Source organism: Ranitomeya variabilis, chromosome 5 (assembly GCF_051348905.1).
Source record: "Ranitomeya variabilis isolate aRanVar5 chromosome 5, aRanVar5.hap1, whole genome shotgun sequence".
Lineage (NCBI taxonomy): Eukaryota > Metazoa > Chordata > Amphibia > Anura > Dendrobatidae > Ranitomeya > Ranitomeya variabilis.
Genome location: NC_135236.1, coordinates 214,153,147 through 214,174,793, shown reverse-complemented (window position 1 = coordinate 214,174,793; position 21,647 = coordinate 214,153,147). Strand labels below are relative to the sequence as shown.

Sequence of the window (21,647 nt, the reverse complement as noted above, 5' to 3'; positions counted from 1 at the left end):
ATGGGCGAACCGAAACAGTAAAGTTCGGCATTCGTACTGAACACCTACTGTTCGGGCACGGACACCGAACACGGACTTCACCAGGAAGTTCATGTTACTGTCCAGGCTGAGAACAACTGGTGACTGTGCTGCTGTGAGTGCAGTGTCAGTGATGGCGGTGACGTCATCACAGCAGTTTAGTTACCAGTGGTTCTCAGCCGGGTCGGTCGCATCTTGGTACCTTCCAGGATGAAAACTATTTATCCCCCCAGACAGGGATTACAGCGTGGGACAGAATGACAGACAGGTGAGGGATATTGTTGTTTTTATATTTTAGTTTTCTTACAGGAGAACGAGAGCTTCGGTGGAATTAGGGATTAGGTGAGTATAACTGTGTTTGCTAGTTTAAAAAAAAAATGGAAAACTGTGTTTAGTCTTATTTCTAATACAGGACTTTATTCTGGCTGTGTCTTTATTTATAAAACAACTATAGGATTAGCAATGGACAGGTGTATTATAGACACCTCTCCATTACTAACCGTGGGCTTGATGTCACCTGACAATACAAAGGTGACGTCAACCCCACAAATATGAACCCCACTTGCCACCGCTATAGGGCAAGTGGGAAGAGCTGGGCAAAGGGCAAGAATTGGCGCATCTAGTAGATGTGCCTTTTCTGGGCAGCTGTGGGCTGCTGTTTTTAGGCTGGGGGGGCGAATCTCCGTCCCTTACGAGCCTAAGAATACCCACCCTAGCTATCTGCTTTAGCAAGGCTGGTTGTCAAAAATTAAAAAAAACAGCGTGGGGACCTCTCTATTTTTGATAACCAGCATTGCTGACAGCTGAGGGTTGCAGCCACCTTTCTTTCATTATTTATTTATAGCACAGGAGCTGGCTAATGAATACCCTCTTCAGCTGCTTCTGTTATTAGCGGTAGCGGGTGTCGGATGATGGGATCAGTAGTCCCATCAGCTGACACCAGTGACCGGAGGTAAACTTTATACCTCCGATCACAGCTGAGCGCTCACACTGTTTTTGACAGCGTGGGAACTGTTGCTCTCTGACCGGCGGAGATGATTTCACCGCTGATCAGAAGCGGTGTTTGCCACACTGTCATGCACATGACAGCTTGGAAAACACTGGATGTTTGGGCCTCCCATGAAAGTGAATGGGGTTCGGGTCCGAGTACTGTTCTGGTACACGAATGCAAATTCATTGTTTGTTTTTGTTCAGCCGAACCCCAATATCCAGGTGTCCGCCCATCTCTAATTATATCCTGGATTTAAGGAGCGAGAGTCTGTTCATTTGATATCGACTCCACCAAATGGACACTGACTCCGACTCGACAGCCCTGCTGCTTACAACACGATAATGTATAGGGATAGATTGAGCTACTGGTGTTCTGTCTCCATCATTCTTCATTAGCCAGTGTAAAGAGGCCGAGAAACAAGAGACAAACGACTTCAATATTGTCGATCACACTCATTGAACAGCCTGAACTCAGCGCATGTAAATTCTCCCAAAATGTTTGAGTGTCATGGTGCAATATGTGAGCATTGAGGGCCTTATTTTAATTTTTTGACTAGGGCCCTACTTTGTCTAAAACTGGCCCTGGGTGTTACATAGGGCTGCAGGTGACATCTACTACATTATCTGTAGTCAGAGGGTTATCACTGTGTTATCTGTGGTGTTACATAGAACTGCAGGTGACATCTACTAACATTATCTGTACTCAGGGTTATCACTGTGTTATCTGGGGTGTTACATAGGACTGCAGGTGACATCTACATTATCTGTAATCCGAGAGTTATCACTGTTATCTATGGTGTGACATAGGACAGCAGGTGACATCTACATTATCTGTAATCCGAGAGTTATCACTGTTATCTATGGTGTGACATAGGACTGCAGGTGACATCTACATTATCTGTACTCAGAGAGTTATCACTGTGTTATCTGTGATGTTACATAGGATTGCAGGTGACATCTACATTATCTGTAATCCGAGAGTTTTCACTCTTATCTATGGTGTGACATAGGACTGCAGTTGACATCTACTACATTATCAATAATCAGAGTTATCACTGTGTTATCTGTGGTGTTACATAGGACTACAGGTGACATCTACTACATTATCTGTACTGTTATCATGGTGTTATTTGCACTGTTAAAAAAAAAATTAGAAGGGGGTTGGGGGCAACTTTTTGTCTTAGGGCTTGGGCCCTCAATCTTTTCTGAGTCTAGCAACGCCTCTGTGTACTACTAATAGTCACAGACCACTTGGCCGATATGAGGCCCCTAAATATGGGGACCACGGTGTCAGCACTGGCTCCAGGCCCCTCCACCAACTGTATCCGCATCCTGCTCATGTATTGTAACCTAAACGTTTCTGTGTGATGGTGCAATATGACAGCATTTGGGGCCCCACTTTAAACTTTTGCCCAGGACCCCTCTTTATCTAAATCCGGCCCTAATGGAATCTCATGTTTTCCTCTTACGCAGAGCAGTAGGTGATATGGACTAAAATAAAGGTTAATTTAAATAAGGGTCACAAATTATAACATGGGGCTGTAGGTTATTTCCAGTCTGTTTTTTTTGTTAATTAATTTATTAAAGTTGTAAACTTGATACATAAAACAGCAGTGTCAGTTCTGATGACATCACAAGGGGCATGACATCAGAGTACTTGGCATCATAGACCTCACATGACATCACAATTGCTACAGAATGTGCAAAGTTCTATTCCTGAGCCATCTTGTGTCACAGCTTGAAGAAGACGAGTCCAGGTAGGTCGCTCTTCACTGAGCGCTGAGGATTGGTCACATCGGAGAGGGAGGAGGACTCGCTGCACAGCATTATGCACAGCACAGACAGCACAGCAGGGCCAGGAAGAGATCTACGCTGTGTGGACGGCATCCTCATCATCACCAGGATTTCTCCAGATGATTATTGGCTGCATTTTTTTCTTCTTCCTGACCTTCCCCAGGCTGCTCTGAGATTGGTGGAGTAACTATCATAGGACCTGTAAGTATCAAGTGCGAAGGCTTTTTGGGGTCCAGCATGGAAGGTAAGTGGGCGTGCATGTGTGTGTGTGTGTGTGTGTGTGTGTGCCTGTGTGTGTGTGTCTGTGTGTGTGTGTGTGCCTGTGTGTGTGTGTCTGTGTGTGCACACATGTACACGTCCCGTGAAATGCAGCAGTAACGGGCTGTGTGTTTGACCCCAGCACTAAAGGGGTGTGTGCGAGACACTAGCACTAAAGTGGTGTGTGACCCCAGAACTAAAGCGGTGTGTGCGTGACCCCAGCACTAAAGGGGTGTGCGTGTGACCCCAGCAATAAAGGGGTGTGTGCAAGACCCTGGCACTAAAGTGGTGCGTGCGTGACCCCAGCACTAAAGGGATGTGTGCGTGACCCCAGCGCTACAGGGTGTGTGCGTGACCCCAGCGCTAAAGGGGTGTATGCGTGACCCCAGCACTAAAGGGGTGTGTGTGTGACCCCAGCACTAAAGGGGTGTGTGCGTGACCCCAGCGCTACAGGAGTGTGTGCGTGACCCCAGCGCTAAAGGGGTGTGAGCGTGACCCTAGCATTAAAGGGGTGTGTGCGTGACCCCAGCACCGAAGGGATGTGCACGTGACCCCAGCACTAAAGGGGTGTCTACGTGACCCCAGCACTAAAGGGGTTTGTGCGTGACCCCAGCACTAAAGGGGTGTGTGTGTGACCCCAACACTAAAGGGGTGTGTGCGTGACCCCAGCACTAAAGGGATGTGCGCGTGACCCCAGCACTAAAGGGATGTGCGCGTGACCCAAACACTAAAGGGGTGTGTGCGTGACCTCAGCACTAAAGGGGTGTGAGTGGCCCCAGCACTAAAGGGGTGTGTGCATGACCCCAACACTAAAGGGGTGTGTGCGTGACCCCAGCACTAAAGGGGTGTGCGTGACCCCAGCACTAAAGGGGTGTGTGCGTGACCCCAACACTAAAGGGGTGTGTGCGTGACCCCAGCACTAAAGGGATGTGCGCGTGACCCCAGCACTAAAGGGATGTGCGCGTGACCCAAACACTAAAGGGGTGTGTGCGTGACCCCAGCACTAAAGGGGTGTGAGTGGCCCCAGCACTAAAGGGGTGTGTGCATGACCCCAACACTAAAGGGGTGTGTGCGTGACCCCAGCACTAAAGGGGTGTGTGCGTGACCCCAACACTAAAGGGGTGTGTGCGTGACCCCAACACTAAAGGGGTGTGTGCGTGACCCCAGCACTAAAGGGGTGTGTGCGTGACCCCAGCACTAACGGGGTGTGTCTGTGACCCCAGCAATGAAGGTTTGTGCGTGACCCTAGCACTAAAGGGGTTTGTGCGTGACCCCAGCACTAAAGTGGTGTGTGTGACCTCAGCACTAAAGGGGTGTGTGTGACCTCAGCACTAAAGGGGTGTGTGCTTGACCCTAGCACTGAAGGGATGTGTGTGTTTTCCCCAGCACTTAAAGGTTGTGTGTCTGTGACTCCAGCAATAAAGAGGTGTGTGCTTGACCCCAGCACTAAAGGGGTGTATGCGTGACCCCAGCACTGAAGGGGTTTGCGTGTGACCACAGCACTAAAGGGGTTTGTGTGTGACCCTAGCACTAAAGGGGTGTTTGTGACCCCAGCATTAAAGGGGTGTGTGTGGCCCCAGCACTAAAGGGGTGTGTACGTGACCCCAGCTCTAAAGGGGTGTGTGCGTGACCCAAACACTAAAGGGGTGTCTGCGTGACCCCAACACTCAAGGGGTGTGCGTTTTTCCCCAGTACTTAAAGGTTGTGTGTCTGTGACCCCAGCACTAAAGGGGTGTGTACGTGACCCCAGCACTAAAGGGGTGTGTGCGTGACCCCAACACTAAAGGGGTGTGTGCATGACCCCAGCACTAAAGGGGTTTGTGCATGACCCCAGCACTAAAGCGGTGTGTGCATGACCCCAGCACTAAAGGGGTGTGTGTGACCTCAGCACTAAAGGGGTGTGTGCTTGACCCCAGCACTGAAGGGGTGTGTGTGTTTTCCCCAGCACTTAAAGGTTGTGTGTCTGTGACTCCAGCAATAAAGGGGTGTGTGCGTGACCCCAGCACTAAAGGGGTGTATGAATGACCCCAGCACTGAAGGGCTTTGAGTGTGACCCCAGCACTAAAGGGATGTGCACATGACCCCAGCACTAAAGGGGTGTGTGTGTGACCCCAGCACTAAAGGGGTGTGTGCGTGACCCCAGCACTAAAGGGGTGTGTGCGTGACCCCAGCACTAAAGGGGTGTGTGCGTGACCCCAGCACTCAAGGGGTGTGTGCGTGACCCCAACACTAAAGAGGTGTGTGCGTGACCCCAGCACTAGCACTAAAGGGGTGTGTGCGTGACCCCAGCACTAAAGGGGTGTGTGCATGACCCAAACACTAAAGAGGTGTGTGCGTGACCCCAGCACTAGCACTAAAGGGGTGTGTGCGTGACCCCAGCACTAAAGGGGTGTGTGCGTGACCCAAACACTAAAGGGGTGTCTGCGTGACCCCAACAATAAAGGGGTGTGCGTTTTTCCCCAGTACTTAAAGGTTGTGTGTCTGTGACCCCAGCACTAAAGGGGTGTGTACGTGACCCCAGCACTAAAGGGGTGTGTGCGTGACCCGAACACTAAAGGGGTGTGTGCGTGACCCCAACACTAAAGGGATGTGTGCGTGACCCCAGCACTAAAGGGGTGTGTGCACGACCCCAGCACTAAAGGGGTTTGTGCGTGACCCCAGCACTAAAGGGGTTTGTGCGTGACCTCAGCACTAAAGTGGTGTGTGCTTGACCCCAGCACTGAAGGGGTGTGTGTGTTTTCCCCAGAACTTAAAGGTTGTGTGTCTGTGACTCCAGCAATAAAGGGGTGTATGCGTGACCCCAGCACTGAAGGGGTTTGCGTGTGACCCCAGCACTAAAGGGGTTTGTGTGTGACCCCAGCACTAAAGGGGTGTGTTTGTGACCCCAGCAATGAAGCGGAGTGTGCGTGACCGCAGCACTAAAGGGGTGTGTGCGTTACCCCAGCACTGAAGGGGTGTAAGTTTGTCCCCAGCACTAGTGTTGAGCGATACCGTCCGATACTTGAAAGTATCGGTATCGGAAAGTAACGGCCGATACCGGCAAAGTATCGGATCTGATACGATACCGATACCCGATACCAATACAAGTCAATGGGACTCAAGTATCGGAAGGTATCCCTGATGGTTCCCAGGGTCTGAAGGAGAGGAAACTCTCCTTCAGGCCCTGGGATCCATATTAATGTGTAAAATAAAGAATTAAAATAAAAAATATTGATACACTCACCTCTCCGATGCAGCCTGGACCTTACCGCTGTGAACCGGCAGCCTTCTTTGCTTAAAATGAGCGCGTTCAGCACCTTCCATGATGTCACGGCTTCTGATTGGTCGCGTGCCGCTCATGTGACCGCCACGCGACCAATCAGAAGCTGTGACGTCATCCCTCAGGTCCTAAATTCCTAGAAGGTGGAATTTAGCACTGTGATTGGTCGCGTGGCGGTCACATGAGCGGCACGCGACCAATCAGAAGCCGTGACATCATGGAAGGTGCTGAACGCGCTCATTTTAAACAAAGAAGGCTGCCGGTTACAGCGGTGATGTCCAGGGGCCTCCGGACAGGTGAGTATATCAATATTTTTTATTTTAATTCTTTATTTTACACATTCATATGGATCACAGGGCCTGAAGGAGAGTTTCCTCTCCTTCAGACCCTGGGAACCATACACTGGAAACTTCCGATTCCGATTCCCGATACCACAAAAGTATTGGATCTCGGTATCGGAATTCCGATACCGCAAGTATCGGCCGATACCCGATACTTGCGGTATCAGAAAGCTCAACACTACCCAGCACTTAAAAGTTGTGTGTCTGTGACCCCAGCAATGAAGCGGTGTGTGCATGACCCCAGCACTAAAGGGGTGTGTGCGTGACCCCAGCACTGAAGGGGTGTGCGTTTTTCCCCAGTAATTAAAGGTTGTGTGTCTGTGACCCCAGCAATAAAGGGGTGTGCGTGTGACCCCAGCACTAAAGGGGTGTGTGCGTGACCCCAGCACTAAAGGGGTGTGTGCGTGACCCCAGCACTAAGAGTGGTATGTGCTTGACCCCAGCATTAAAAGGGTTTGTGCGTGACCCCAGCACTAAAGAGGTTTGTGCGTGACCCCAGCACTAAAGGAGTGTGTGTGACCTCAGCACTAAAGTGGTGTGTGCTTGACCCCAGCACTGAAGGGGAGTGCGTTTTTCCCCAGCACTAAAGGGGTGTGTGCGTGACCCCAGCACTAAGAGTGGTGTGTGCTTGACCCCAGCACTAAAGGAGTGTGTGCGTGACCCCAGCACTAAAGAGGTTTGTGCGTGACCCCAGCACTAAAGGAGTGTGTGTGACTCCAGCACTAAAGCGGTGTGTGCGTGACCCGAGCACTAAAGGGGTGTATGCGTGACCCCAGCACTAAAGGGGTGTATGCGTGACCCCAGCACTAAAGGGGTTTGTGCATGACCCCAGCACTAAAGGGGTTTGTGCATGACCCCAGCACTATAGGGGTGTGTGCGTGACCCCAGCACTAAAGGGGTGTGTGTGTGACCTCAGCACTAAAGGGGTGTGTGTTTGACCCCAGCACTGAAGGGTGTGTGTTTTTCCCCAGCACTTAAAGGTTGTGTCTGTGACTCCAGCAATAAAGGGGTGTGTGCGTGACCCCAGCATTAAAGGGGTGTGTGTGTGTAACCCCAGCAATAAAGGGGTGTGAGCGTGACCCCAGCACTAAAGGGGTGTGTGTGTGACCCCAGCACTAAAGGGGTGTGTGCGTGACCCCAGCACTGAAGGGGTGTGTGTTTGTCCCCAGCAATGATGGGGTGTGTTCGTGACCCCAGCACTAAAGGGGTGTGTCTGTGACCCCAGCAATGATGGGGTGTGTGCGTGACCCCAGCACTAAAGGGGTTTGTGCGTGACCCCAGCACTAAAGGGGTTTGTGCATGACCCCAGCACTATAGGGCTGTGTGCGTGACCCCAGCACTAAAGGGGTGTGTGACCTCAGCACTAAAGGGGTGTGTGCTTGACCCCAGCACTGAAGGGTGTGTGTTTTTCCCCAGCACTTAAAGGTTGTGTCTGTGACTCCAGCAATAAAGGGGTGTGTGCGTGACCCCAGCATTAAAGGGGTGTGTGTGTGTAACCCCAGCAATAAAGGGGTGTGAGCGTGACCCCAGCACTAAAGGGGTGTGTGTGTGACCCCAGCACTAAAGGGGTGTGTGCGTGACCCCAGCACTGAAGGGGTGTGTGTTTGTCCCCAGCAATGATGGGGTGTGTGCGTGACCCCAGCACTAAAGGGGTGTGTCTGTGACCCCAGCAATGATGGGGTGTGTGCGTGACCCCAGCACTAAAGGGGTTTGTGCGTGACCCCAGCACTAAAGGGGTTTGTGCATGACCCCAGCACTATAGGGCTGTGTGCGTGACCCCAGCACTAAAGGGGTGTGTGACCTCAGCACTAAAGGGGTGTGTGCTTGACCCCCAGCACTGAAGGGTGTGTGTTTTTCCCCAGCACTTAAAGGTTGTGTCTGTGACTCCAGCAATAAAGGGTGTGTGCGTGACCCCAGCACTAAAAGGGTGTGTACGTGACCCCAGCAGTAAAGGGCTGTGTGCGTGACCCCAGCAGTAAAGGAGTGTGTGCGTGACCCCAGCACTAAAAGAGTTTGTGCGTGACTTCAGCACTGAAGGGGTGTGTGTTTGTCCCCAGCAATAAGGGGGTGACTGTGTGACAGTTTATGTGTCCCTACACTAATTAGTTGTGCATTTATGTCTCCAACACTGCAGCTTTGAAGGGCTGTGTGCACTTGTGTTTATGTGTGTGTGTATTGAGGCGAGTATATATGTATATGTTTGTATATGTGTGTTGAGGTGTACATGTCCCCTGAAATGCAGCAAAGGGCTGTGTGTGTGGCCCCTACACGGAAGGGGTGTGTGTGTGTGTGACCACAGAGATAAAGGGGTGGCTGTGTGATGGTTTGTGTGTCCCTGCACTAATGGGGTGTGTGTTTGTGTGCCCAGCACTGCAGCACTGAAGGGATGTGTGCACCTGTGTTTATGTGTTGAGGTAAATGTGTATGTAGGTATTTATGTATGTTGTGTGTATGTATGTATGCATGCATGTTGTGTGTGTGTGTATGTATGTTGTGTGCATGTTGTGTGTGTATGTATGTTGTGTGCATGTATGTTATGTGTGTGTATGTTGTGTGTTGAGGAGACTATGCATATGTGTGCGTTTGTGTGTATATGGCCGGGGTCCCACTTGCGTGTGTAATGTGAGAAACTCGCATGAGTCTCTTGCATCCTTACCCGAGAGATGCAGCCGTAGGCTCCGGTCCGCGTGCTGGCGGCAGTTTCCAGCCCGTATGACTCGTGCAATTTTCTCGCATTACACACGCAAGTGTGACCACGGCCTATGTGTGTGAGTGTTCATGTACGTATTAAAGGTAACTTGTCACTTCATTTCAGGCCCCCCCTAATCTCCCAGCACATTGGTGGTGACTTCATTCCCAGCTCTCTTAAAGGGGTTATTTGGAACCTGGATTGATGACTTATCTGTAAGATAGATCATCAGTATGTGATCGGTGGGATCCGACACTTGGCACCCCCACAATCAGCTGAAATCTGCTGTGGCAGTTGCCAGGTATATGATAAGCATACATGATCGGCCGCTGCCTCTGATCTATAAGACGCACACAATATTTAGCAAGATTTTTGTTGTTAATAAGTGCATCATATAGTCTAGAAAATACAGTCAGTGACAGTCACGCTTTATCTAAGAAATGCATCTTAACCCCTTAACAACTTATGATGGGCTATGTCCGCCATAAGTCGGCTCCTCACTTTTCACACGGGCTAGCACACCCAACCTCATCTTTATCGGCAGATGATGGCTGTGTTATTCAGCTATTATATGCCTCTAACAGCTGCGGGGGGGGGCGAAGATCCACCCACTGCTGTTAACCTGTTAAATGCCGCAGTCAATCTGTGACAGCTGCATTTAATGCTCGCCGGCAGGGGGACGCACTGTTCTATCCCCTCATCGGTGCACCTGTGACCGCTGAGTATCCCTGTGACTGTCACCACTGTACTCCTGTGAAAGCCAGGCTGTGGCTGCTGTTTATAGGAGATTGTGATTTCTGCTATATATAGCAATGCTGTATGTAGCACAAGCAATCAGATGATGGCAGGTTCAAATCCCCTAAGGGGACTAACAAATACAGTAAAAAGTTTAAAAATATTAATAAAATAAAAGTTCAAATCAACCGTTTTTCCCCATTAAAAATTTAGAAAAATAAAAAAAAATTTAATTACACATATGTGATATTGCTGCATTCGTAAAAGTCAGATCTATCAAAATATAAAATAAATTAATCGGTAAACGGCCTAACTAGAAAATAAGATAAAATGTGAGAACTAGTCTTTCACCATTGCAACAAGATAAAAAAAAGTAATAACAGGTGATTAAACCATCGTATATACCCCAAATAATATCAATATAAACATCCGTTATGGTGCAAAAAACAAGGTCTCACACAGCCCCATTCCTGAAAATGTAAAACCTTGTGGCTCTTGGGAAGGAAAAAAACAGAAGCACAAAAACGAGACCTCGCCCAGTCCTTAAAGGGTTAAAGGGGTCTTACTGTAATGTGTGCTAATAACACATGAAGCTTTCATACCTCCTGCCGTTCCAGATCTGGCTCTTCACTGCTGCTTCTGATCTTTAGTCACTGGCTTCAAGGGTGACCTCATGACGGCAGTTCTGCAGCCAATCACTTGGCTCAGGGGCCAATGCCGGCAGAGCGTCAAAGCTCAGTGACTGGCTGCAGCAGTGATTTGTGCTGTAGCTGAGCCATCACCGCTGCAGCCTGTCAAGATAGACCACAGGAAGTGCTGAAGATCCAGAGCTGGAGCAGCAGGGAGAAAGTAAAGCTCTGTGTTTTTTCTACCAATGATAACCTCCTATATAGTTAAACAAACGTTCCTGTAAAGACAGATAATGATTTATTACCTACCAGCCTCCCAGCTCTTAGGGTACCGTCACACAGTACCATTTTGATCGCTACGACGGTACGATTCGTGACGTTCTAGCGATATCCATACGATATCGCAGTGTCTGACACGCAGCAGCGATCAGGGATCCTGCTGAGAATCGTACGTCGTAGCAGATCGTATGGAACTTTCTTTCGTCGCTTGATCACCCGCTGACATCGCTGGATCGTTGTGTGTGACAGCGATCCAGCGATGTGTTCGCTTGTAACCAGGGTAAACATCGGGTAACTAAGCGCAGGGCCGCGCTTAGTAACCCGATGTTTACCGTGGTTACCAGCGTAAACGTAAAAAAAACAAACAGTACATACTCACATTCCGGTGTCTGTCCTCCGGCGTCTCAGCTTCTCTGCACTGTGAGCGCCCGCCAGCCAGAAAGCGAGCACAGCGGTGACGTCTGACATCACCGCTGTGCTTTCCGGCTATGGCGCTTACACAGTGGAGAGAAGCAGAACGCCGGAGGACAGACACCGGAATGTAAGTATGTACTGTTTGGTTTTTTTTACTTTTACGCTGGTAACCAGGGTAAACATCGGGTTACTAAGCGCGGCCCTGCGCTTAGTAACCCGATGTTTACCCTGGTTACCCGGGGACTTCGGCATCGCTCCAGCGCCGTGATTGCAACGTGTGACCGCAGTCTACGACGCTGGAGCGATAATCATACGATCGCTGCGACGTCACGAATTGTGCCGTCGTAGCGATGTAAATGGTACTGTGTGACGGTACCCTTAGACACATGTGGCTAATTTCACCTCTATTCTCCCTATTAGGAGCCTCCATCGCAGATTTTATCATACAGGACGAGTGCTCAGGCAACAGCTATTTGGCCGTTGTTCACATGACGTATCCCAATGTTATATACAGCAATATGCAGCAGGACACAAGATCCAGGGAAACATCCGATCGCCAGCAACGGGGTCAGGAAGGAATTTTTTTCCCCCTGAAGCAGAACTCTTTGGGGGGTTTTCTTTGCCTTCCTCTGGATCTTTGGGTCCCAGTGGTTCTCAGGTGGTCCCCAATGACCGCAGCTCGTACTGTGGCCGCCATCGGGGACAATCTGAGAGTCACTGTGACCATAGTTTAATTTCTAAAAGGGCCAGTAATATTTTCATTACAATGTTGCTTATTGCTATTCCAATAAACAAAAAAATTCTATATAAATATATTGTGTTGTGTGTTTTTTTCCTGGATTTCACGTTACACAATGACAATGATGGGAGTAATCACTACTACCCTGAATATTCCACTACTAGACCTGGAAGAATAGTGGGCTTCATATACAGAGAGCAGATGTCGGGTAACAAATGACATTACACTTGTTATAGGGCTCAGTCTGTGATGGAGGCACTAACATTGTATACAGTACGTCCTACACAACATACCAGAGAGAAGACTGAAGACCGGGGCACAGAGCCGCAGAATACAGAACACACAGGGTCTTGTGTAAAAGTAAAAACCAGAGGAAAGATGTTCAACAAGTACCTGGGGGCTCCAGGACCAAACCAGGAGGGAGGCCTCAGTCATCAGTGGCCACTCTTCGCATGGAATGGCCCACATTTACCAACCATTCTGCAGCCACTTGTTTACCTTTGTCCAACACCTCCGTCGTCCTTGCAGTTATTAGGCCACTACTCAAATTCTTTCCTGACTATACACAGACACATTGGTGTAAACCATGTATGCCGCCATCATCGTGCACAACCAGAGTCCTGTTCCGGACCAGCGGCCTTTACAATTCAAGTCTAAGTGGGTTTAAACAAGGGTCTGTCTCTATAAGAGAACCATGTGCTTGCAACTAGGAACAGCAGTAATGCAGTAACACCAGATTAATATTCTTTGGTCACACAGATGACATGCAGCAAACCCTCTCAGAAAGGAGAATTGGACTCTGACATTCTCTAAGCAGGGCCAGCATTAGGGGCTGGCAAGCTAGTCAAATGCCTAGGGCCCCCACTCCCTCAAGGGCTCCCATCCAGTGGCATACTGGCAGGTGCATCGCGAGGCACTTTAATTCAGGCCAAAGCCTGGGTCAAAGTGCTGTGCCCCGTGTTTCCCTCCGAGGTCCATACGTGCACACGTCCCTGTCTGCTTAGCTCCTCCTCCCACCAGGACAGCTTCCCGCTCTCTGCTCCTGTTTTCTGCCTCTGCAGATAGAGGTCAGCACACACTGGCTTGAGCTCCACCATCTGTCAGGCTCCTTCAGCTTCTCACTGACTTCCAAGAGCAGGTGAGGCCCGGCCAGAAAATTTTTTCAGTCCCAGAGCAGCAATAACAGGTCAGAGAGCAGTGATTTACTCACTGTGGCCCTGGAGCTCTGTGCTGATCGCTGCAGGATCAGGATTCACAGCCACATACAGCAGCGATCAGCATCGGCTCTGACCAGAGTCACTAAATCACTGCTTGTAATCTCTGACAGGGCGACCTCCTGTCACTACTGTCTGGATGACATAAAACAGATATTGTCTGCTGAACCAGTGTATTCATTATATAGAAGTAAATGAAATTCCATGTGAAATAATAAGGGTAAACCATACACATAGTACAGGTGTGTAGTATCAGTATATACCTTTATAGTAAAAACACTGCTACCAAAACTTCCATTTTTTTACAGCATTTTTTGGGTGCAGATTACATGTGCATTTTGTCTTACAGTAATGCAGCAAAAAACAAGGTTTCGATATCTACAGCTTTTTTTTCACTTTTTCATTGCTTTCTATGGGTGTAAAAATGCTGAAAGAAGTGACATGCTGAAGATTAAGGCCATGTTCACACTTTGCGGGTGACCTCTGCGGGTTCTCCCGCAGCGGATTTGATAAATCTGCAGGGCAAAACCGCTGCGGTTATCCCTGCAGATTTATCGTGGTTTGTTCTGTGGTTTCCGCTGCGGGTTTCCACCTATACTATTGATACTGCATATGCAGCAATATGCAGCATCAATAGTAATGTTAAAATAAAAAAAAGTTTATATACTCACCCTCTGACGTCTCGATCTCCTCGGTGCTGCACCCGGCGCTCCGGTTCCAAAGATAATGTGCGAGAAGGACCTTCGTGACGTCAACATGACGTGAGTATAACATGATTTTTTATTTTAATTCTTTTTTTTACCCCAAATATGGTTCCCAGGGCCTGGAGGAGAGTCTCCTCTCCTCCACCCCGGGTACCACCCGCACATTATCCGCTTACTTCCCGCAACGTGGGCACAGCCCCATGCGGGAAGTAAGCGGTTCAATGCATTCCTATGGGTGCAGAATCACAGCGATTCTGCACAAAGAAGTGACATGCTGCGGGTTTTAAACCGCTGCGTTTCTGCGCGGTTTTTCCCGCAGCATGTGCACAGCGGTTTGCAGTTTCCATAGGGTTTACATGTTAATGTAAACGCAATGGAAACTGCTGCGGACCTGCAGCATCAAAATCGCCGCGGATCCGCGGTAAAAACCGCAAAGTGTGAACATGGCCTTAAAAACACAGCAGTTCTGAAATGCAGTCAGGAGAAAATAAAAGTGTGTGCAGGAGATTTCTGAAATCTCAGAGTTTTTACTTGTGCTGTAAAATGCAACCTCACATTTGGAGAAGAAAAAGTTGCAAAAATTCTGCATATGAACAGAGCCCAAAGCTGCTTTTTAAAGCACCAGCGAAATACATGAGATTTCCAAAATCTCCTGCAAGCACTTGTTTTTTTTCCTGACTGAGTTCACAACGGCAACGTTTTTTTTAATCTGTCACTTCTTTCAGCATTTTTTTACATAGTTACATAGTTATTAAGGTTGAAGGAAGACTTTAAGTCCATCTAGTTCAACCCATAGCCTAACCTAACATGCCCTAACATGTTGATCCAGAGGAAGGCAAAAAAAACCCATGTGACAAAGAGTAACTCCACCATGGGGAAAAAAATTCCTTTCCGACTCCACATACGGCAATCAGACTAGTTCCCTGGATCAACGCCTTATCAAGGAATCTAGTGTATATACCCTGTAACATTATACTTTTCCAGAAAGGTATCCATTCCCCTCTTAAATTTAATTAATGAATCACTCATTACAACATCATACGGCAGAGAGTTCCATAGTCTCACTGCTCTTACAGTAAAGAATCCGCGTCTGTTATTATGCTTAAACCTTCTTTCCTCCAGACGTAGAGGATGCCCCCTTGTCCCTGTCTTAGGTCTATGATTAAAAAGATCATCAGAAAAGTCTTTGTACTGTCCCCTCATATATTTATACATTAAAATAAGATCACCCCTTAGCCTTCGTTTTTCCAAACTAAATAGCCCCAAGTGTAATAACCTATCTTGGTATTGCAGACTCCCCAGTCCTCTAATAACCTTGGTCGCTCTTCTCTGCACCCGCTCTAGTTCAGCTATGTCTTTCTTATACACCGGAGACCAGAACTGTGCACACTATTCTAAGTGTGGTCGCACTAGTGACTTGTATAGAGGTAAAATTATGTTCTCCTCATGAGCATCTATGCCTCTTTTAATGCATCCCATTATTTTATTTGCCTTTGTAGCAGCTGCCTGACACTGGCCATAGAAAGTAATTAAAAAAGCGGCAAATGTCGCAACAACACTTTTTTAAACACAGCATTTTTACTGCCAATATAACAGGTTTTGGCTACTGAAAAAACGCTGCATGTGAACATAGTCTTACTCTGAAATGCTATGGCTTTTCAGAGAAAACATACTATAAAAAGCTGACCAGGATCTAAGGGGGCAATTCATTAAGACTGGCACTGTACATGTCTTAAAAGTAACCTTATAGAGTGAGCAGTGGCTGTAAGCATACCCTGGCACTGACTGATAGTTGTCCCAGCAGCATATCAGTGCAGAACCAGCTGTCAGTCAGTGATGGGGAGCGGTTACAGACATCACTCCCTATGTACTGAGCTGTGACTGAAGCTGCGCCGACTGAAAGCTGGAGGCTACCGAGAGGAATAAAGTTCATTTCCTCCCATTAGCCACACTTTAAGTGCGGTGGCTGCACGGGTTTAGAATTATATAAATCTCCAGATTAACCTCATATCTGTTGGTTCATAGTGCTTTGGAATATGATAGGTTCCCTTTAATGAGGGGTAGCAAAAAAGTTACTCCAGTCAGGGACTGAAATAACATTGGAGTAACTTTTCATGAATTAGCCCTGGCTAGGCTCGGTCCATTTTGGCAAGGCTGGGTGGGCCTGGTGTGAAAACACCAAATGTTGCACCATTTTTATGTAAATTCCAAAGTACAGTTGGGCTCAAAAGTTTACAAACCCCAGCACAATTTTTGCTTTCTTGGCCTTTTGCCAGAGAATATGAATGATAACACCAAAACTTTATCTCCATTCATGGTTAGTGGTTGGGTGAAGCCATTTATTGTCAAACTATTGTGTTTTCTCTTTTTAAATCATAATGACAACCCAAAACATTCAAATGACCCTGATCAAAACTTCACATACCCTGGTGATTTTGGCCCGATAACATGCACAGAAGTTGACACAAATGGGTTTGAATGGTTACTAAAGGTGCTTGTAACCAGTGTGTGAGCATAAAAACTGAGTGAGTTTCTGGGATCCAGACAGACTCTTGCATCTTTCATTCAGCGACTGACGTTTCTGGATTGTGAGTCATGGGGAAAGCAAAAGAATTGTCAATGGATCTACGGGAAAAGGTAGTAGTACTGCATAAAACAGGAAACGGATGCAAAAAGATGTCCAAGGAATTGATAATGCCAGTCAGCAGCGTTCAAACTGTGAACAAATGGAAAAACAAGGGCTCTGTAAAAACAAAACCACGGTCAGGTAGACTAACAAAAATGTTGTCCACAACTCCAAGGAAAATTGTTCGGGATGTAAAGAAAAACCCACAAAGAACATCAGTTGAAATACAGGACTCTCTGAAAACTATCAATGTGGCTGTTTCAAGATGCACAGTAAGGAGGTACTTCAAGAAAAATGGGCTGCATGGTCGAGTCGCCAAAAAGAAAGCCATTACTGTGCAAATGCCACAAAGTATCTCACCTACAATACGCAATACAGCACAGAGACAAGCTTCAAATCTTCTGGAACAAGGTAATTTGGAGTGATGAGACCAAAATAGAACTTTTTGGCCACAACTATAAACGTTACATTTGGAGAGAGGTCATCAAGGCTTATGATGAAAGGACCATCATTCCTACTGTAAAGTACGGAGGTGGATCGCTGATGTTTTAGGGATATGTGTGCTACAAAGGCAAGGAAACTTGGTCAAAGATGAAGGAAAGATGAATGCAGCATGTTATCAGCAAATACTGGAGGCAAATTTGCACTCACCAGCCCAGAAGCTGCGGATGGGACTTATTTGGAGGTTTTGACATGAGAACGATCCAAAACACAAGGCCAAGATGACCTGCCATTGGCTATAGCAGAACAAAGTGAAGGTTCTGGAGTGGCCATCTCAGTCTCCCGACCTCAATATCATTGAGCCATTCTGGGGAGATTTCAAGTGTGCAGTTCATGCTAGACAGCCCAGGAATTTACAGAAGAGTGGGCAGCTTTACCATCTGAGAAAATAAAGAACCTCATCCACAACTACCACCAAAGACTTCAAGCTGTCATTGATGTTAGAGGGGCAATACACAGTATTAAGAAATGGATTATGTGACCTTTTGATCAAGGTCATTTGGATGTTTTGGGTTGTCATTATGATTTAAAAAGAGAAAACACAGTAGTTTGGCAATAAATGGTGTCACCCAACCACTAACCATGAGTGGAGAAAAAGTTTTGGTGTTATCATTCATATTGTCTGAAAAAATGCCAAGAAAGCAAAAATTCTGCCATATATATATGATATGGTTTTGCAGTGGTGTAACTGGAGTCCGATGGGCCCCAGTGCGAAATTTGGACCTGCTCCGCCACACACACACACGTTGGTCAGATGTATGGGCCCCTGTAGCATTCTAAATTCTATAAAGACTCATGAATTCCCACCTTCATTATGTAGTAATGTCCCCCATCCTAGTATATATGCCCATCATTCTGGTGACTATGTCCGCATCCTGCTATATATATATGTCCCAATACTGGTATATATGGTCCCCATCCTGGTTTGTATGGTCCACATGGTCTCCATCCTGGTATATATGTCCCAATACTGGTGTATATGGTCCCCATCCTGGTATGTATGGTCCACATGGTCTCCATCCTGGTATATATGCCCCCTTTCTGGTATGTATGTCCACATTCTGGTTTACATGGTCCCCAATCCTAGTATATGTGTCCCCGTTCTGCCCCTAATGCATAATTAAAAACAAAATCATTCTACTCACCTTTTTTGCTCTGAGTGTGATCTAACACCTTTACTAGCTCTGGTGACCCGGATGTTATCAAATCACTGGGACATATCCATACATATCCATACGTTCCAGGTCAATAATACACAGGTCACAGGAACGTATGGATACATCTCAGATGGGAAAGGGGTTAATATATCGTAATTTTCTATAGGCATTTTTCACATATCATGTGAACATCCTCACCTTGCACCTCAAATATCATAGATCTGAAACTTTGTGTTGCTGCAATTGGCATTTTTTGTGTGGGCAATTTTCCATGTGGGCAATTTTCCGTGTGGGCAATTTTCCATGTGGGCAAATTTCCACATGGGCAATTTTCCGTGTGGGCAATTTTCCGGTGGGCATTTTTCCTGTGGGCATTTTTCTGGTCACCGCATTGTAATATGCATCTGTTTTTGGAACATCTTACTGCTGTGAGTCGTTCTTTATAAAACTTAACATCACATAGTAGACTGTGATCCAGACTGATGGAAACTTGGAAAAGCAGTTGCGAGTAGCAACATCATCACTACCACATAACATCAAACGCCTCACCAAAGAGAAGCAGTTCAAGCCATTACATTAAAGGGGAGTTAATTAAATGTTTGACCAAATATAACAAAATCATTTGTAAGTTAACAATTTTGCTCGGCCCACGACTGATGCCATAAATACCAAATGGTTCTTGCAGAAAAAAGGTTCCGCACCCCTGTGCTAGACCTTTGGAGCCCACTGCTGTGTCAAAACTTGGCACCATCGAAAAATCCTTTGGTACTCTGGGTGATGATCTAGTTTGTTCCTGAATCCAGTAGTGCACATGCTGGATACGTAAATAAATTCATACAAGTCTATACTGTGTAAAAAATTAGGCTATACAGGTTGCTCTTATTTTAGCATTTCTTTTTTAAAACTGCTCTATAATGAATTAACATGTATTAAATCATATTAGCAAGACTTACAAATTAAAAATCTCATTGTACTTTGGTGACCAAGTGTTACTTTTTGTCTTTGTACCAAATTTCCTCTTCTTGTCACCGAGGCTGGGACCTAATGCAAAGACTTCAACAAATGGCCGGAACATAGCTGTGGTTTGCCAGAGTAACCCGTTAAGTGCCACAACTAGAAAAAGAGAAAGAGAAATATTGCATTTTATTTATCACATTATTTAACTGCTGATATACTGTAATTCTTGAAAAGCGGTCACATTTTAAGATAATTGTAATTTTAATATTGCATTTGTTATATTGACACAAATCAGCAGAAAATCAAGAAAAACTATTGAGCACCTGAATTACCATCAAAATGAAATAGCTTGGTGAGCTCCTGTTTCAGTATTTTCTTATAAAAGTCAGTGTAAGGAGGAGCTGCCCCCTCTTATGAAATCTATTTGACCAAATATGTGCATCATTCCACCTGAAAAAACATTTCTGGAGCATCTATTCTTAGAGTTCTGCAATTTGCAATTTTTTCATACATCCTACTGGAAATAAATAATTAATTGACAATGGGGCATGTCTCTAAATAATCTGTTACCGGCAGCACTAATTGTGCAAAGTCAAAGTGCACAGAGATATAATCCAGTGACAAGTGCAATGATATTACTCGGTTGTCAAAAATCCTCACGTTTCCATGTAAAATACAGTATTTGACAGATCCCCCTTGAAGTGCTCCAAAAACTCATGGAGTGAGCTTGTGAGTAATGAGTGATAGTTTCTCCCGTATTAGGGCTTATCCACATACTCCTCCTCCTAGACATATCCTCTGCTTTCGACACAGTTGACCACTGCCTCCTACTACAGATCCTCTCCTCCATTGGCATAAAAAGACCTCGCCCTATCCTGGATCTCCTGATACCTTTCCAACCTTACTTTCAGCTTCTCCCACTCCCACACTACCTCCTCATCCCATCCTCTCTCTATTGGAGTCCCCCAAAGCTCTGCTCTAGGACCCTTACTCTTCTCAATCTATACACTTGGCCTGGGACAACACATAAAGTCTCATTGATTCCTGTACCACCTTTATGCTGATGACACTCAGATCTACCTCTCTGGCCCAGATGTCACCTCTCTGCTGTCCAGAATCCTGGAGTGTCCATCAGCCGTATCCTCTTTCTTCTCCTCTCGCTTCCTCAAACTCATTGTGGACAAATCTGAACTCATCATCTTCCTTACCTGACCTATCTATCACAATTAACGACATCACGCTTTCCCCGGTACCTGAAGTCTGCTGCGTCGGAGTAACCCTTGACCCTGCCCTGTCCTTCAAACCGCACATCCAAGCTCTTTCCACTTCCTGGCGCCTCCAGCTCAAAAATATCTCCAAAATCCATCCTTTCTTCAACCTTCAATCTACTAAAATGCTTGTGCATGTCCTCATCATCTCCCGCCTCAATTACTGCAACATCCTTTTCTGTGGCCTCCCTGCTAACACCCTTGCACCTCTCCAGACCATCCTTAACTCTGCTGCTCGACTAATTCCTCTCTCTCCTCGCTACTCCTTTGCTTCCCACCTCTGTAAATCTCTTCACTGGCTCCCATTCTCTCAGCATATCCAGTTCAAATTGCTAATACTGACCTACAAAGCCATCCATAACCTGTTTCCTCCATCAATCTCTGAACTAATCTCCCAATATCTTCCCTCATGTAATCTCCGGTCCTCTCAAGACCTCCTTCTCTCCTCCACACTTATTCACTCCTTACCCAACTGCCTCCAAGACTTCTCCCGAATATCCACCATCCTCTGAAATTCTTTGCCCCAACACGTCCGACTATCAACCACATTCGGATCGTTCAGATGGAACCTGAAAACCCACCTCTTCAGGAAAACTTAGAGCCTGCACTGACCCTGCTGCCTCCTCACTAATACCGGAGCTACCACTCACCAACACCGGAGATGCTGCAACCCTCAACCTATTATCTCCTCCCCCACCATCCTGTAGAATGTAGCTCGTAAGGGCAGGGTCTTCACCCCTCTGTATCAGTCTGTAACTGTTAGTTTGCTTACCGTAAATGATATCTGTAATTTGTATGTAACCCTTTCTCGTGTACAGCACCATGGAATCAATGGTGCTATACAAATAAATAATAATAGTAATAATCTGCGGTTCTTGGTCCAATCTAAAACCGCAATGCACAGACTGACAGCGGACCTCCTGACTTGAGCATGAGAGCTCCATAGAAATATATGAAGCAGTCATACTCCAGTTGGGTTACCTGTGGCCAGTCCGTGCATTGTGGTCCGTAATCAGACCGAGATCCACGGACATCTGCATGAGCCCCATGTGTGTATAAGGAGAGCTGTCAATCA

The 21,647-nt window shown here is 46.8% G+C and overlaps 1 protein-coding gene across 1 annotated transcript in view; it reads right to left on the bottom strand.

The window, feature by feature from the left end:
* UNC13C (unc-13 homolog C) overlaps positions 1-21,647 on the bottom strand; it is a 1,212,529-nt gene that overhangs the window by 45,013 nt on the left and 1,145,869 nt on the right. Inside the window, exon 33 of the mRNA XM_077263773.1 lies at positions 19,301-19,460. Within this exon, the coding sequence (XP_077119888.1) occupies positions 19,301-19,460 (160 nt within the window). The remainder of the gene's footprint in view (positions 1-19,300; positions 19,461-21,647) is intronic.